The following is a 17,007-nucleotide window of genomic DNA, read 5'->3' as shown; positions in this document are numbered from 1 at the left end:
TTACAAAAGGAACGGGGTTTGCTTGTGGGTTAGAACCAGAGCAGTAGGAGGTTTGACGACAATCAAAAGTCATCGGAATATCTAGAAAGGCGACGTTGAGATTTTAATCTGAAATCTCAAAGGTAAGTTCTGTCTCTTACTCTTTCCCTTAGACTTGTGTTCTGTGCATGCCTAGGTTAATTCCATGACTAATCAGAGATTAAATTGACCATGTTTGCATGTTTAAATTGATTTAAAACTGTTCTTATGTGTTGTTTATGTGTTCTTGATTAATCTAAATTTTGTTATATGTAAGCTTTTTTTAATCTATGTTTAAGATGCATATCAACTGTATAAAATTATTTGGAATAATGCGGGACATAGTTCAGACTCTTAGAACGGTCAACAATGGAGAACAGAGGGATTGAAACTCGTAAGAAACGAGGAAGATAAGGCAGAACGGGTTCAGAGCCGACTCCCAGAAGGATTTTGTACGGCTTTCAGAGGAGATGGCCGGTTTCATGGAGAAGGGAGCTGGCTCCATGAGGGTGAGAGCCGGGTCCATGAGGGTGAGAGCGCGCTCCTATTGGGGGGGGAGCCGGCTCTCTTGCTGGAAACCCTACGGGAATGGGTTTTGGCTACTGTTTTGGGTATTTGGGGTCTTCTGAAGTGACTTAGACTGTTATGAGGGTTTAAAATGGCTACACTGAACATTGTTAAAATCCCAGAATGCTTAAATTTATACCTTTATGATATAGAAGTAATTAATATGAAATTACAATTAAATTTGCATGTTGATTTAATGATTAGTTCATTATTGAAATTATTTTAAAAATTTCTTGGATATTATATAATGTTTATTATGTATTAGCAATAATAAATTTAGTTAATTGTCTGACTATTATTATGCTTATCTCTGGATGTAATTGATGATTGTATTACATAACTATGTCATCAATTATTGGATTTTGTGGATTATATGCACCGGTATGAGACGGTGGCATATTCAGGACGGATTAGTTCAAAACGCTAAGTCCTACCTATGCTGGAATAAGGGAATTGATTGACTATAAAGGTTAAGTCCTACTTATATTTGTGTCAGGTTAGCGAATAGTTGAATGACATTACCTTGATTTTTGGATGGATTTATATATATATATATGATTATGGTACCACGATATGAGCTCGAGTCTCAGGATCGATGGTTAGGGAGCGTATATGTATTGGGATGCATAGCAGGCTATGATGGTTAGAGGTGTACCTTGTTAGGTCTAGGTACTCATGCCCACTTCAAGTACGTTTTGCATGTTGCCTACTAGTCAGGTTAAAACCGCCTTATAGTCCAGCGAGAGTCCCTTAGTGTGGATATATATATTTATAGATTATTTAGTTATTGTTGAGTTGTCTAGGATGTATCTGTGTATCGGGTCTCTGTTTAGATTGTAATAGAGTAGGACTTGTTCATGGACCTGACCCACTATTATTTTTCAGGTGTTCGACAGTTCCAAGCTTAGAGCTTGTTCGTACTGAGCAGAGATAGTCACTCGCTCCTCCGACTACGTAGGACTATTATTTATGTTTTAGTTTTGGTTTTCCTTTTTAATTCAATTATTTATTTTTAGGATATTATTAGAGGTCCACTAGATGGATTCCCGAGTTATAATAATATTGGATTATTTAATTAGTCAATGATTAATAATTAGATTATTTTCATCTTAATTATTTATTCTTCAATTCTTTTGTACTCATTCTTGTTTATATACTTAATTGTTTGGTATCCCTCGAATCTGTGTTTGGATTTGATCACCCGTGGCTCTAGAACCGAGGGGTATCACATCGACTCATTTGCCTTTTCTTGAATTCATGACATCTTCAGCATTCATATGTTTCTGGACCTTTATTAATAACTCAGCCATGATGTTTGGTGGGTCTTTTAACAAATAAAATAAGAACTTGGAGGATTGTAACCCTCCCATAAAGGCTATAAGGGAAACCTTATCATCCACCTCGTCGACCTACAACATCTCTGTATTAAACCGGCTAATATAATCACGCAATGACTCCCCTTTTTCTTGCTTAACATTCAACAGATAAGTAGCTGGCTTTCGATGTCTCCTCCCTGTAATAAAATGCCTTATGAACTGTTTACTGAGTTCATCAAAGTCATTGATAGATCCTGGCTTCAATTTATTAAACCAAACCCAGGCTGACTGTGATACCCCTCGAATTTGAGACATGGGTCGATCAGGCCCAAGCCAAAACCCAAGGGAATATCAAACAATTAATATTTAAATAAACACAGATTTTGAAAGGAGTTAATAATTAAATAATTAAAAGCTGAAAAGAATTCCAAATTTAATAATCTTTAAATAACTCAAATTAAATCCAGAAATCCAAACCTCCATAAAAACCTCTAATAATTAACAACTCGGGAATCCATCTCTAGTGGACCCCTAATAAAAATCCAAACTGAAATATAAACAACTGAAAGAACATTTAAAGTTAAACCATGGCGGGAAATCCTACATAATCAGAAGAATGAGTAATTGTCCCTGCTCAGCTCGATCAAACTCTAAGACTGGAATCGCCTAATACCTGAAAAAATAAGAGTGGGTCAGGCCCATGCGCAAGTTTTATACTACTATAATCCAAGCAGAGACCTGATACGCATGTACATCATAAACAATTCAATAATAACTATATAGTCCGTAGGTATAAATATTCACACTACAAGACTCTCACTGAACTACAAGCCCATCTCAACCTGACTAGTAGGCATCATGCAAAACGCACCTAAATTACGCATGAGTACCTAGGCTAGCAGGGTACACATCAAACCATCTTAGCCAGTTATGCATCCCAATGCATATACGCTCCCTAACCATCGACTCTGAGACTTAGGCTCATATCGTGGTACCATAATAATATATTTAAAATCCATTTAAAACCAAGCGTGTCATTCAGCTATTTAGTAACCTGACACAAATATAGGCAGGACTTAACTTATGTAGTTAATCCATCCCCTATTCCAAAATAGGTAGGTATTAACATTTTGATCCAAATAAATACTTAATATGCCACCGTCCCATACCGGTGCATACAATCCATATCCAGTAGTTGATAATACAGATAAAATAGATATCAACTAGTCCATAATAAGTATAATGAGAATATGTAACTTAACACACATATCTTAGGCCACTGATACATGATTTCAACAATTGAAAACGCAGATAAGAGGTATAACCATCCATCAATCCATCATAAGCATAATAAAAATATATTCATTAACATGTTTATTTATTGCCCATGATACATGATTAAACTGTGTAACCATTTACGAAAAATTGCTAAAATATGAACCAGCAATTTAAAACATCCAAATCCAAACAGTATGCAACTTTAATTAAGAATTATATACTGTGGTTCATTAATACACATTCTGAGAGAATAATACACAACCTAGAAATCATTTTAATCCTTTTTAGACGTTCTTAGTTCACTCTGGAACTCTAAAATCCAAGCACTATGGCCAAATTCGTAAAAATCCATCACACAGGGAAAAAGCTTTCTCTTTCAAATCAAAGAGCCTTCTCTTTTATCAAAGAGCCTTCTCTTTCAAATCAAAGAGCCTTCTCTTTCAAATCAAAGAGCCTGTTCTTTTATCAAAAAGCCTGCTCTTTGCTAAAGGAGCCGCCTTTTTGCCTACTACGCGTCTTCTACTTCATCTCTGACAACTTTCGATGATTCTGTTCATCTATGTTAAGGTCTCTAATGGTCTTAACTAAGTCTCAAAGTTATTCAATAAAATAATCCAACTTTTTTATGCATTAATCAACATCAAATAATATGAGTATTCATGCAGAAAGATTCACATCAAGCACATAAAAATTTGTTTAAACGCATATGGTTTTAATGAAATTCTAACATGCATAAACAATAAATTTTACGTTTATTTACTCCTGGAATTGCTTTAGGCATGTAAAGGACACAGGTCAAAGGGAGAGAGATAGATATAAAACTTGCCTTTAGGTTTCGGTTTGAAACCTTTCAACATCGTCTCTGAGTTTTTCGATGAAATCCTAGACTGCCGTTCAACACCTCTGTTGCCCTTGGTTTCACGCACGAGCAACCACCCTTTGTTCTCTCCTTGACTCAGTCTTAGTTTCAGCCAAACCCCAATTCTCTCACTCTGTTTTCCTCTCAAACCTCTCTCTATTTCTCTCTGCCTCTCAGTATGTGAATAGGGTTCTAAAAACCCTTGGTAGACTCACTTGTTATAATATATAGGCTTCTAAAAACCCAAACCCTAATACTAATTATAATAAAAGAACGAAACAGAAAGATAATTAATTCTATACTAAGTCGGCTATAAAAAACGCGATTACCTAAAAGAAAAACAAAACCCTAATTAAACAAGATTAAAATTAATGACAACAACTAATTTAAATTACCACATAATCATAACATCAATTACACAATTAATTTAATTCAATAAAAACAATTAAACAAATAATTTAGTAAAACAAAACAATTAAGCAAAGAATTTAAATAAAATAAAACAATTAATCAAATAATTCAATAAAATAAAACACCTAAACATTTAGGCAAATAATTAAATAAAAATGCAATAAAAATAATAAATTAAAATGCCGAGACTATCCTTTTAAAATTATGGGTATTACACTGACCCATTGAGTGTTGTAAGGAAACCCCTGCTCATGATCTCATCTAGAATGGCTTGCAAGTTTATAAAAGACTTGAAAGTTTCTAGGTGGTCGAGGGAGTCGCGAGTTCTGTTGAAACTATCAAGATGAGGCATCTTGAATTTTGTTGGTAATGAGAGGGCCATGATCTGAGGACTAAAAGGTAGATTCATCTTTTGAACAAGGTCATTAACTGTGGTGGGACCCTTTCCTTTTAGGGCTCAGGCCATTCCTTCCACTTTCGATTTGAGATCCTGGATCTGCTGATTGATGTAAGTTGCTTCAATGTGTTCTCCGGTATAAGATATTTCCTGGGAACGAGGCGTAAAAGTGCACAGGTAACATATTACATATGTTATAATTATGATTATATCATGTTGAGTTAAATAGGTCATAAACGAATTACACGGGTTGAACTCCTCAAGCCTAACCCGACACGGTTAAGTAAACGAGTTAATCGTGTCGACCCTTTTATAACCCAAACCCGTTTATGCCAAACCTAAACTCTTTTACCTCGCGTCGGGTTCGTGTTGTGTTGTTGTACCGTGTCGTAATTTGCCACCCCTAGTAATAGTTTAGAATTGTTTAATAATTGTTCCAATGATATTTGCCTACTCACTGATGCTCATCGATGAGTAGGCGCTTCATTTTGACCGTGGCTCAATCATAAATATACACATTATCTTTAATTACAAAATAAATAAAAAAAGTATGGGATAATTTATTGAAACCCCTCAGGTTTAGCCAAATATCATCCTCAAACATCTTTCGAAAATAACTATCACTTACATTACAAACTTTTGCTCCATTTTTCACTCACACCCCAACCGTTACTTTTCAGAGGTGTCAGACAACTTTTTCATATAAAAAGACATATTTACCCTTCGACTTCAATCGATTTGACTAAATAAAGTGTAGTTTAATTATTAAACTGACATTTTTACCCTTATTATTTTTTTTTTTGGAATTTGACATTTTTTCCCTTATTGTTCCATTAGAATAAATTAAGAAAGTAACCTCATTGGCTTTAAAATAATAAAAAAGTAGACCTCGTTAGCGTAATTGAAGAGTAAAAATGTTGCAGTGTAATTAGTAATTCCTTTGTAATTGTTGATTTGAAGTGTAAAAATGCAAGTGAATTGTAATAATATTTTTAACATGTAATTACAAATTTATTTTTAAACCTGTGATTGCTAAAGCCCATATATGTGAAAAAAAAAATCCCAATAAAGTGATTACATATAAATCTGAAAGCATCCTAACGCAGGAAAAAAAAAATCGGTAAACAGATTGAAAATGATGGTTAATTAACCCTAATCCAAGAAAAAAATCCGGATCAATTAACCCTATAAATAACCTAATTTGGGTTAATTAACTCTAATCAACTAAGGAAAAAAAAAAAAAAAAAAAAAAAAAACCCTAATCTAGCAAAAACTCGCGGAAAAGGCCAATGGCTTGATTGACAGATACAAACAACAAATGGCACAAATAAGGGTAAATTCCCCTAACATTCATCTGTAAAAAGATGGGTTTTTGAGGTAGAGAGAGGAAGTGCAAGTGAGGCGGTGAATGCCCAGCGGGCAGAGGAAGAGGAATGTGGTGAAGTAGGTTGCCAATGATGCAAATACCATAACAATAACATGTAAACACAAAGAAAGTCCTAGCCTCTGCTGACAACACCTTCCTTGCCTCTGTTCACAACATCAAACCTTCCTTATTAAGCTGACAAAGGCTTGATCGATGAGGAAACGTCTCTGAGAAAGCCTGAAATGGCCTTCATCATACGAAGTTGGATGGAAGGTATATAGGTTTGATCAGTGATGTATGCGGATGGACTCTGGAACTATGGATCTAGGGTTTTGGCGTTGATCTGTAAAGACATGCCGGTGTTGATTTGTAGAGAAGAGAGGGTGTTGATCTGAAAATCGAGATGCAGCCAATAATGTATTAGAGGAAAGAGAAAGAAAAGGTATGTATGGGCGGAGTAGTGGTGATAGATGGGTATGATAATGAGGGGTATAAGAGTTATTTGAGTAAGATGATATTTTAGAATAAATTGAGATTAAAAAATAGGGAGCAAAGTTGTATTTTCCTATGCTATTAACGGAAACTGTAATGAAAAAGGTAAAATGGACCCAAGTTATAGTTATTTTCGAAAGATGTTTAAGGGTGATATTTGGCCAAACTTGAGGGGGTGTCAGTGAAATTATCCCAAAAAGTAATAAGGAAAACAATTTCATTATGATAAATCTACTAAATCACATTATGCATTCACCTCACTCACTGTTTTCCTTATCTATTAATTTCCTTATTTTGTAATTAAAAATAATTATATATATTTGTAATTGGATTGCATCAAATCATAAAAGAGCACGTACTCATCGGTGAGTACTGAGTAGGTAAGTATTGTCTAGTAAACAATGCTTATCAAAGCAAATAATTCATAATAGAAACATTATATATTTTACATTATACTTTATCTAATAATTAAAATATTTTCAACCACGTACATGATTATATATTAATGTAAATTAAATGCACATATAATTATTGGACAATACTTACCTACACTCACAGCTGCTGGGATTACAAAATAGGAAATTACAAAATAGGAAAGTGCCTCTAGCACTCCTCTTATCAAATTAATGGCTCAAATTTTTTTGTTCTTTTGTTGCTAAACCATAACAGGTCAGGGAAGTTTGCTGCATTTTGATGTTTTTTAGGGGTGAGCAAATAATCTGTCAATTCGGTTAGAACCAATCTGATCCACCTGGTTCGGTTCGATTTTCAGATCTCATGGTTTAGAAAAATAGCAATCCGCTATTCGCGGTTCAGTTAACAGATTGGGCCATACAAAAACCGATCTGATATGTTAATCGAACCGATCCGATCAGTTACCAAAATTATATATTAATATATTATATGTAAATATAACTATATACATATGCACACACACAATATACTTACCGTATTTCTTTTTATTATTATTATTAATTAGGGTAAATTACACTGACATCCCCTGAGGTTTCGTCATTATATACTGACCTCCCATCTTGTTTGCCAAATAATACTGACCTCCCTCGAAGTTTATATACTGATAACACGGACCTCCCCTGCCGTTAAATAACTAATGGTTTATGCTTATGTCCATAAAAAAAAATCAGTACAAAGACAAATTTACCCTTTTAATACCTTAAATGACATTTTTAACCTCAATAATCACTGCAAATTTACAATACCATCCTTCACTTATAAACTCAAAAGGATAATGGTGCCCTCATATCAACAAACCGAGACATTAACCTCACATCAACACCCAATGGGTCTAAACTGTAGCCACTAAATTTACTTGTGAAACCAACGGAAACTAACCCGACATTAACCTTTCCTCTTCTTCTTCCTCCTCCTCCCATCAACTAATTCACCCATTAACTCCACCCATCAATCTCATCCATATTTAATTACACACACATATATATTTATCTATATATATACAGACACACACATCAATCTCGTCTATACACACACACACACACACACATATATATATCTATATACATATACACACACACACATATATATATCTATCTATCTATCCACACACACACACACACACGCGCGCATATATTTATCTATATATATACACATGGCGACTGCGAAGGGCAAATCAGGGTACGTCGCCCGGATCGTTTTGGGTTATGGATTGGAGGTGGCGATGGCTAGGTGAGCTCGGAACGGCTGTTACGAATCACCGACGATGATAGCCTCGGAGAACCTAGATGTGAAAATGTTCTGCTTGAAGTTCTCAATCTTTGTAGTACCTGGCATTAGACAAATGTCGTTTCCTTGGTGATAGACCCAGGCCAATGCCCACTCAAATAGATTTTTGTTATGTTCAAGATTCTCACCTTAGAACATCTGGTTATACTACAAAACAGAGATGTCAGCATCAAAAGTGCATACTCACATACATAAAAGAACCAAGCACATAACATTAATTAACACAATAAATATGTTTCCTAGTCATGTTCTGTCTTTCCAACAGATCAAACAAAAACATTATTTACACAACAAAAATTTAATGAAAAACTAGATTGCTTTATTCATTTTGTTGAACATTGACAGATAATCAAACTTCTTCTTGTCAAAATGCAAAAGAAGGTTGAGTAGTCTGAAACCAATCATTAACATCAAATTCTTCTAATAACAAATACGTCGGGGACAGAGGAGAGAGAGAGGGGGATTGTCTGCAGTGGCAAGGCCGTGGGAAAGGAGAAGGGAAAAAAAATCTTTAAAAGGGTACTATTGGTAATTTACATCCATGATATTTTATATTTTTTATAATAAATAAATAAGGGTAAGTTAGTAATTTTACTCTTTCCGTTAACGGCATCCATTGACAGGGGAGGCCAGTGTAATTTGATAAACAAGAGGGGAGGTATGTGTATAATGACGAAACCTCAGGGGAGGTCAGTGTAATTTATCATATTGATTATTTAAGACTTTTTCACTTTTGGATGACTTACAACTTTATTTTGTTATTAGGTAATTTAAGTTTGTGGTGTATATGTTAAAAAGTTAATGACAGATTTTTAATTACTAATTTGATATTTTAATGAGCCATAAAGTGTAATCATATTGGGCTGTTTGAAAAGTCCAATCCGTAAAGACCGAACCGATTTAATCCGTTATTTCACATATTGGTTGGGTTTAGATTGAAGGTCCTAACAGATCGGTTCGGTTTTAAATTTCACCAATATGTGAAGACCGAATTAGATTAAACTTTACCCTCAAACCAAATCGATCTGATTTGTCGTCAACCATACTTTTGTTTTCTTCATTCTACGAGGGTACTTAAATTTATAGTGCTATTAAAGCTCATTGAATGCCATTAACAAATGGGCTTACTTGCCTCCTTAATAGGGATGGCAACGGGGCGGAGTTGGGGTGGAATTGGCTAAACCCTACTCCACCCCATTAAAGAATTCATCATACCAACTCCGCTCCAACTCCGGAACGGGTTTATAATTGGTATACTATCCCCGCCCCTACTCCGGTAGACAAAATACCGACTCCGTCCCGCATACTCCATTTAATTGCGGTAAAGTTGAAACTGTTGAATTAATTCCTGGACTTGGAATAGAATACTGAGATCTTGAATCTTTGAAGATTGAATCACATGCACAATTGTAGAATTTTAGTAAATAGTGATTCTAATGAATATTTAGTCAAAATATATTAATGGACACTTAAATTAAATATATACGTTATATATATATATATACAATCGGGGTCGGGGCGGGGGGTGGGGTGGGGTATCACTAAATTCGCCCCCGCCCCAAACCCGCTTCGAGTTTTCAATTCTTTTACCATATCCGTCCCAAACCCACTTATAGAGATACTAAATCCGAATCATTAGGAGCGGAACCGGGCGAAAACCCAGTGAATTGGAGGAAATTGCCATCCCTAGCCCTTAATTGTAAAAAGAGAACTCCTGCTTGTTAAGATATCAGGGGAATACTAGTCCTTTTTTAATATTAAAAAAATACTCATTTTTTAGGTGCCTTATAAAGAGGGAAAATAATAATAATAACAAAAATACTCCATCGGCAAAACAAAAATCATTGAATGTTTTCACGCGCCCTCGCCGCAAGTGGGTTACCATTCCACCTCCTCGCACTTCCTCGACGCTTACTTTACGTACGGTGTGGCCTTCTTCATTCAAAAGGGAGTCAAAATCCACGCGCTCGAAAATCCAACAATCCTCTGAATCTCTCGTCTGACGATCCTCTCTTCCTTTTCGATCCTATATATTTATTATCAATCGCTGTCCGAAAACATCAAACACCCTTTTCTCTTGCAGATATAAACCCTAATTCACTCTCAGAATTTTCGCCACTCCTGGAATGGTTACCTTCACAAAACCCTAAATCCATCGCCAAAAGTATTCTATCGTGAGCTTCTCGGCCTCTTATCTCTGCGTTCTTGTCGTCCTTTTGTATGTACAATGAGTAGCACTTGTAAAAGGTTCGATGTTTTCGATTTCAAAGAAGAGGATGAGCTTCCCTCAGAAATCTCCGATAGGTTTCATTTCAAATCCAAAGACCCTGTTGCTCTCGACAAGTATGCTTTCCTCGAAAAAGGTAAAAGTTTGCATGTCAGATATTAAAGTGTTTTTATTTTTCTATTAATGTGTTGGATCAGCCAGTGTTTATTTGGGCGATTTCTGGAATTGAAAATTTGTTGTTGAATTGATGCATTTGTGCGTCTCAACATAGGTTTAATTTAGGGTTTATATCGGCTAATACCAAAATGTTGAATATATTGAACTGGGTATGCTTTTATTTATACTATAGTAACAATGGTTTGATTGACTGGTGATGTACAAGTGGGGGTCTTTATGGTTTGTTCTGATTCACGTATTTGAGGCTGAACATTTGGCATTGCATGCTAATGCTTGAATACAATTTGTCATAGTTAAAAATTGCCAGAAATGGTACTTGGAGTTCTTGCACTCATGAATTCATGTTTTGTACCTACAGGCTTTGTTTTCTAGGAGGAGATAGCATAATTTCAGTCTAGTATCTATCTTTCCCTTTGTGATACTGCCAGGGTAGTTAAATGGGGTTTCTTGTCTTTGAATGAGATGTCCAATCGTATAGGAAGAATTTGACAGCGGCCATCTGAGCTGACCATCTAGGCCATTTTGACAAATTACCTTTAACCAGGAATTTCCTCTGCTTATCTTTATTTACCTATTTTAGAGCATTGTTTTATTGACCTTTACCCTAGAATTGTATTTTTTGATTTTTTATTTGCAACTGTCCTGCCTTAAGGAAAGACAATATTTTCGGAGTTCCTTTGGGTTGGATTGTTGGCCCAAATTGAGTATCATTGCTGCAATCTCCATTTCTTAGTAAACGGCACTCTATGTATTGAGAAATAACATAATTGGACAACTAAGCTCATGGTCTAAATAGGTGGAAGTTCTCAGTTTTCATTACTAATTACTACATTGAGATGCTACCCGTTGTCAAAGTACACAGACAGTTAAGACCTTAATTATTTTTTAAATGCTTGCATCACCATACTCCTCTGTTAATGACTAATTGCAGCTCATCTTTCTCCGTGCATATTAATAATATAATATGTATTTATCTGTTAGTCTCCTTTGTTAATGTTTTGTTGCGGCCCACCTTTCTCCATATCTTCAACCCTTTCATACCAATCTATATATGTTCTTTTTCTTACTTATGATCAATGCTTTTGACAAAACAATAGCCAGTCCAATAGCTGCTTCAGTGGCTGCAATAGCTATAGCGAAAATTGCAAAAATGGTTCCTTTTAACTGACGACTATCAAAAAAATCACCAGGAAAGAAGACTTTTATCCTCAAGCTTGACTTCATTCTTTCTCATTCTCCTGAATTTCCATTCATATGGATGGGGCTTGGGAGTCGAACAACCCATTAAAATATAGAAAACGCTACTTGGAACAAGAAGATCCACTAAGGTATTGAGCAGTGGTGTAGGATCAGATCCCAAAGATAGTACAGACTCGAACTGTAGACCTTCTCGGTAAAACAGCTCGGCATGTTCTGAGTGCTGGAGAGCTTCCCTTCCTTCATGGGACTTCTCCAAGGGAGTTTTCCACAAACGAATTCACGGAACGTGAGAAGCAGATGATTAGCCTTATCCCCCGAGTAACATTATATGAATAAAGGCAACCATCTCCATAAGCAATCTGATTTTTGGTTTTCTTATTTCTTATTTCTTCTTATTATTATTATTTTATTTTATTTTTAAATAGCGAAATGTGAGTTATTCCTGTTGAACGAGATTGAGTTTGGTAGATCATTTTGTCAGCTCTATCGTCCAATTGCGTGCTATGTTCTGGGCCATGCGATTGTGGCAGCAGCCAAGTCATGACATGGGCAGTTCAGTCTCAAGATTTCTATTATGCTGTATGGATTAAGTTAGCTCAACAAAGCATTTTATTAACTATGTGGAGCCGGCTACATGGATCCTGATTCGCCATCCAGTCTGGCTAAGGCTGTAGTCTCATGCTGTCTGGCTGTTAGTATAGGTGAAATCTAAGGACCGTAATCCTAGACTCTAATTAGAATTAGCGCAAAGGGCAATCTTGACCTAGAGGGGGCGAATAGGTCTTACTTAATGATTAAAGAACTTTAACCAAATTTCAACTTTCAATTATCACAATTAATTGAAATTAAAATGTTAACTGATAACCATGTAAGAATAGATAGATTGCATAAATATTAAGCATAAAACAACACATGAACACTGATTTTTTACATGAAAACACCCGGGAGAAAAACTATGGGACCTAGTCCAGGTTAGATCAAATCCACTATCAAAAGAAATATATCACACCAGGTACCTGATTGCCAGACCCTATAAAATAATCACTCAGTTACGTCTAACTTATACTCGTGCTAGACAATCCAATCCAATCTCTGCTGCTGCCAGTCAAAGAATCCCCTCCCCATGCAATCCGCTCTTCACCCGTCCAATGACCAGCAGTGCCTGATTGTTTGTTTGTTGCGTGGAACTTGATGTGGCGTTGAAATTCTTGAAGCTCTATAATTGTATCTTTCAGCACTCATGAACACTCACCATCTATATGAATGAAAGAAACAAAGCCATTTGGATTGCTAGGATGTACTAAAAAATTCCCTCACAAATATATGCTGCTCATTTGCTCAATATATGCTTTCTATGCTTGATGTAGTAGGCTTGCATAAGTTTTCTGAAAGAATAGGTCCTTCGAGGCTGAAAAGTTAGGGTTAATAAATGTCTTTACATAGATTGATCGAGACTAACTTAACTAACTTTCAAAACGTAAATAAAATCTGAAGTCAAAAGTGCAGACTCCGATTTGTAAGAAATTTGCCAACCAAAGTCCCATAACCTTGCAATACATACTAAATTATGAGACCTTCATTTTGATAAATGAACTGATTTCTTATTTTTTCATTCTTTCTTCTAGAAATAATTCATTTTTTATAGCTAAGATACTTGTATACACACCATTGCCCCTAAGGGGACTTCAAACCTCAATCTCTCATGTAGGAGGAGGAAAAATGCCACTAGAGTGGCCTTTCTTTTAAAATGTGTCTTTTTTTGCTTGCTTATTAAATCTGTCAACTTCTTTTTTTTTTTTTTTTTTTTAATTTAAAAAATCTGAAATTACTTTTTTTGTACTGCCTTCACTTCCTTTTTTTATGCGGGTGCTAGTTTCCTGTGGATCTAGCATTTGGTCAAAGGAATTGGTGATGTACCATGTATGGACTATGGATGTAACACGTATGTGTGTACCATATAGTAGTAGGGAGGAGTAGGAGGAGAAGATGCCACTAGATATGAGTCTTGGTGATCTTCCTTATAAAACATGGCTTGTTTTTGTGTAATTCTTATTTTTTGGCTTCATTTTTTAGTTTTATGTAAAAAGAGAAAAACTGAAAAGACTTTTTATACTGTTTCCTTGTCTTTTTTTTAATTATTATTTTTTATATTACTAGTTGCTTGCGGAACTAACATTCAGTCAAAACGCAAAAGAAGTTGGTGATGTACAACGTATGGATGCATGGATGTACCATGTAGTAGGAGGAGGAGATGCATTAGAGCTAACTAGCTAAGGCTCAGTGGTCTTCCTTCTAAAACGTCTCTTGTTTTTGGACACCTGTTTATTAATTTTTTGGCTTCATTTTATAAGCTCTATGTAAAAAAATAAAAAATAAGAAAGAAAAAAAAATCAGGAAATTACATTTTCATACTATTTCAGTGTCTCATATGTATGGGTATTGTTTCCAGTTGCCTGTGGAGCTAACATTAAGTCAAAAGTAGTTGGTGATGTACCATGTATGGATGTTGATGTAATGGAGAATGATCAAGATTGTCGTGATGCTGTTTCGTGTATCCCTCTGGAAGCAGGAGAGGAATGTGCTACCAAAGGAATGCCTGTGTTGGATGATGATCTGCAATTTAATTCCACAAGCCATGAAGGACACCCTCATATCATTCCACACAAACTCAAAGATATAAGTGTCTTTGCTCCGTTGGAGACAAGAGCTTCAAGCCCTGGAACAGCTCTACCTGGCAACGACCAATTAGATTGTTCCCTTCTGGAGTCCCCATCCAGTGTACTTGAGCTTGCCTATATATTATGTTTAGAATCCAGAAAATATTTATCTAGGTTTGCTCATTTGAGCTGGAACTATTGCAGGATGTGTCAGTTGATGCAGTTTCTGATGCTGGGGAAAGTTTGAATGAGAGTTCTCCATCAACTTCTTCTGATATTTCAGAAAATGGTGGTATGCTCTCACGAAATTTGTTTTTGTTACTACTCATAAAAAAAAGAAAAAAAGAAAAAAATGTTATTGTTACTATTCTATCTTGTCATGTTTTATTTGGACTTTTACGAAATGCACCTTGATCTGCTTATAATATTTGCTGCATATTTTCAGTTTCGTTGGTTGGACTGCCATCGGATCCTTATTTTGGTGTTTGTAAAACGGTAATAACAGTTACTGCCTTTTCTTTTCAAGTGGATCAATGATGTTTTTTTCTAAATAATTAGAGTAAATAATATTTTGGATGATTGAAGGTCACTAGTTAGAACTTCAGTTCAGACATGTCACATATGATTCTATGCTCTCTACATTTGGTTTCACAACAATCATGTCCTTTTCTGTGTCTTCTTTATGCTTCTTTTAAATTACTGTATGTCAGTCGTTGTTGCAAGCAATGTTTTTTGCAGTAACTAATAAATTTTCTCCATTTGGCTACATAAGTGGGAGTAATCTGGTTATCTCACTTGGGTTATTTATGTGTTTGGATGTGTTTGATGCCATCATCTATATGCTGCGAATGGAAGAGTATTTTCTTTTACGGTGTTTTTAGTCAGAAAGGCACTATTTTGCACTTAATATTGTATTATATCAAACTTCTTATCCCTCTCATTAATTGATAATTATCAATTTTCTTTTGCGTGATTGTTTTCAACCTTTTTACTTGTCCGGTTGTCCCTGGTCATGATCATATTTTGCTAGTCTGGCTTAGTGAAGTTGAGAATGTCCCACTTCTACCAAAAATTGATTTATTGGAAGTGTCATGTTATATAGTTGTTAAAAATGTTGTGTGAATGTCATATAAAGAGTTTGTGGGCATAAATATATGCAAGGATACATGGCTTAAAGTTTCCAAATGTTCTTGTGGACAAGTGGATATGTTTCAATATTCACTAATTGAAACATATCCTTGTAGTTCCAACCCTGCATGGTTTGTGCGAAAACATGCATTGATTCTAGAGCTTCATTGGAACTCTTCAAAATTCTGAAAGGATGTAATGCTCATTGAAGCTCTCGTAAAATTTATCAATCTCAAGAATTTAACTTGTGTTATAGAAAGGATTCTCGAGTTTTTCCCTCCCGCTGAGAAAACATTTATTCTTCCGTTTTTATTTCTCAAAATAATTTATTGATGCACGGAGAAATAGGCCAATTCAGCAGCTTTTCGTTCAATTTCTCGTGGAGTCAAATTCTGATCAGTACGACTCAAGGGAATAGCCCCCTAAGTTGAGCAAAATGCTTAGTATTATTAAATTTTTTTTTTTAAATGATCATCCCAATTTTTACCTATTGGATTCACCTGTTGACTAATCAGCACATAAAATATCTATTGAGAAAAAAAGGAGAAGATAATGGACTTGTGTAAATCAATTAGTTTTTAGATAATGAAATAATTTTTGTCGTTCAAAATCTACAGAATTCATTAGTGAACAAAAATGCGTTTGTCATACTCATATCGGTGGAATTGTTTGATCTAAAAGGAGATCTTCTATAATTTCGCACGTGAGGGGTTATTTCTTGGTTTCACCCTGTCATTAATAACTTGATAATTTTTAGATAGTAGTGGATAGAAACAACGCTTTTGGCAATTCCTCGTGAGGGGATGATTGAGAGAATTTTGAATCAGAGCTCTGAATTTTTGTTCATCCCTCGCCGTAATAATATCTCAGGGGTTGCAAAGATAACTTTGTATATCTACTATATGACCATTAACTTGGTTAACTAAATACTTGTCTAAATTAATTAATTGAGGTTTTGCTGTCATATTGATATCTAAATTATATTTAAAAACTATAAATTTGGAAAATTTAGAAAAGTTGGAATTTTTACACATTGCACCATGGAGCTGTTGCTCAAGAATTGACATGGTTTAAATTGCAGCATTGGGTTATGCAATGTTTGTAGTATATTGGTACCTGGAGTGTAGTCAAGGGGTAACAGGAATGGAATTAG

General features: G+C 35.2%; 1 protein-coding gene across 1 annotated transcript in view; it reads left to right on the top strand.

Annotated features, from left to right (window-relative positions):
- The first annotated feature begins 10,395 nt into the window (after window positions 1-10,395).
- The window catches only part of LOC132278747 (probable ubiquitin-like-specific protease 2B), a 57,335-nt gene continuing 50,723 nt past the window's right edge, over window positions 10,396-17,007 (top strand). Inside the window, exons 1-4 of the mRNA XM_059780616.1 lie at window positions 10,396-10,828; window positions 14,519-14,847; window positions 14,931-15,018; window positions 15,172-15,221. Coding sequence (XP_059636599.1) covers window positions 10,693-10,828; window positions 14,519-14,847; window positions 14,931-15,018; window positions 15,172-15,221 — 603 coding nt within the window. The 5' untranslated portion in view covers window positions 10,396-10,692. The remainder of the gene's footprint in view (window positions 10,829-14,518; window positions 14,848-14,930; window positions 15,019-15,171; window positions 15,222-17,007) is intronic.

The sequence above is a fragment of the Cornus florida genome, unplaced genomic scaffold (assembly GCF_030987335.1).
Source record: "Cornus florida cultivar Cherokee Brave unplaced genomic scaffold, ASM3098733v1 CherokeeBrave_3.0.0_Hap2_Chr10, whole genome shotgun sequence".
NCBI classification, from domain to species: Eukaryota; Viridiplantae; Streptophyta; class Magnoliopsida; order Cornales; family Cornaceae; genus Cornus; species Cornus florida.
This window is presented reverse-complemented; position numbering and strand designations above follow the sequence as displayed.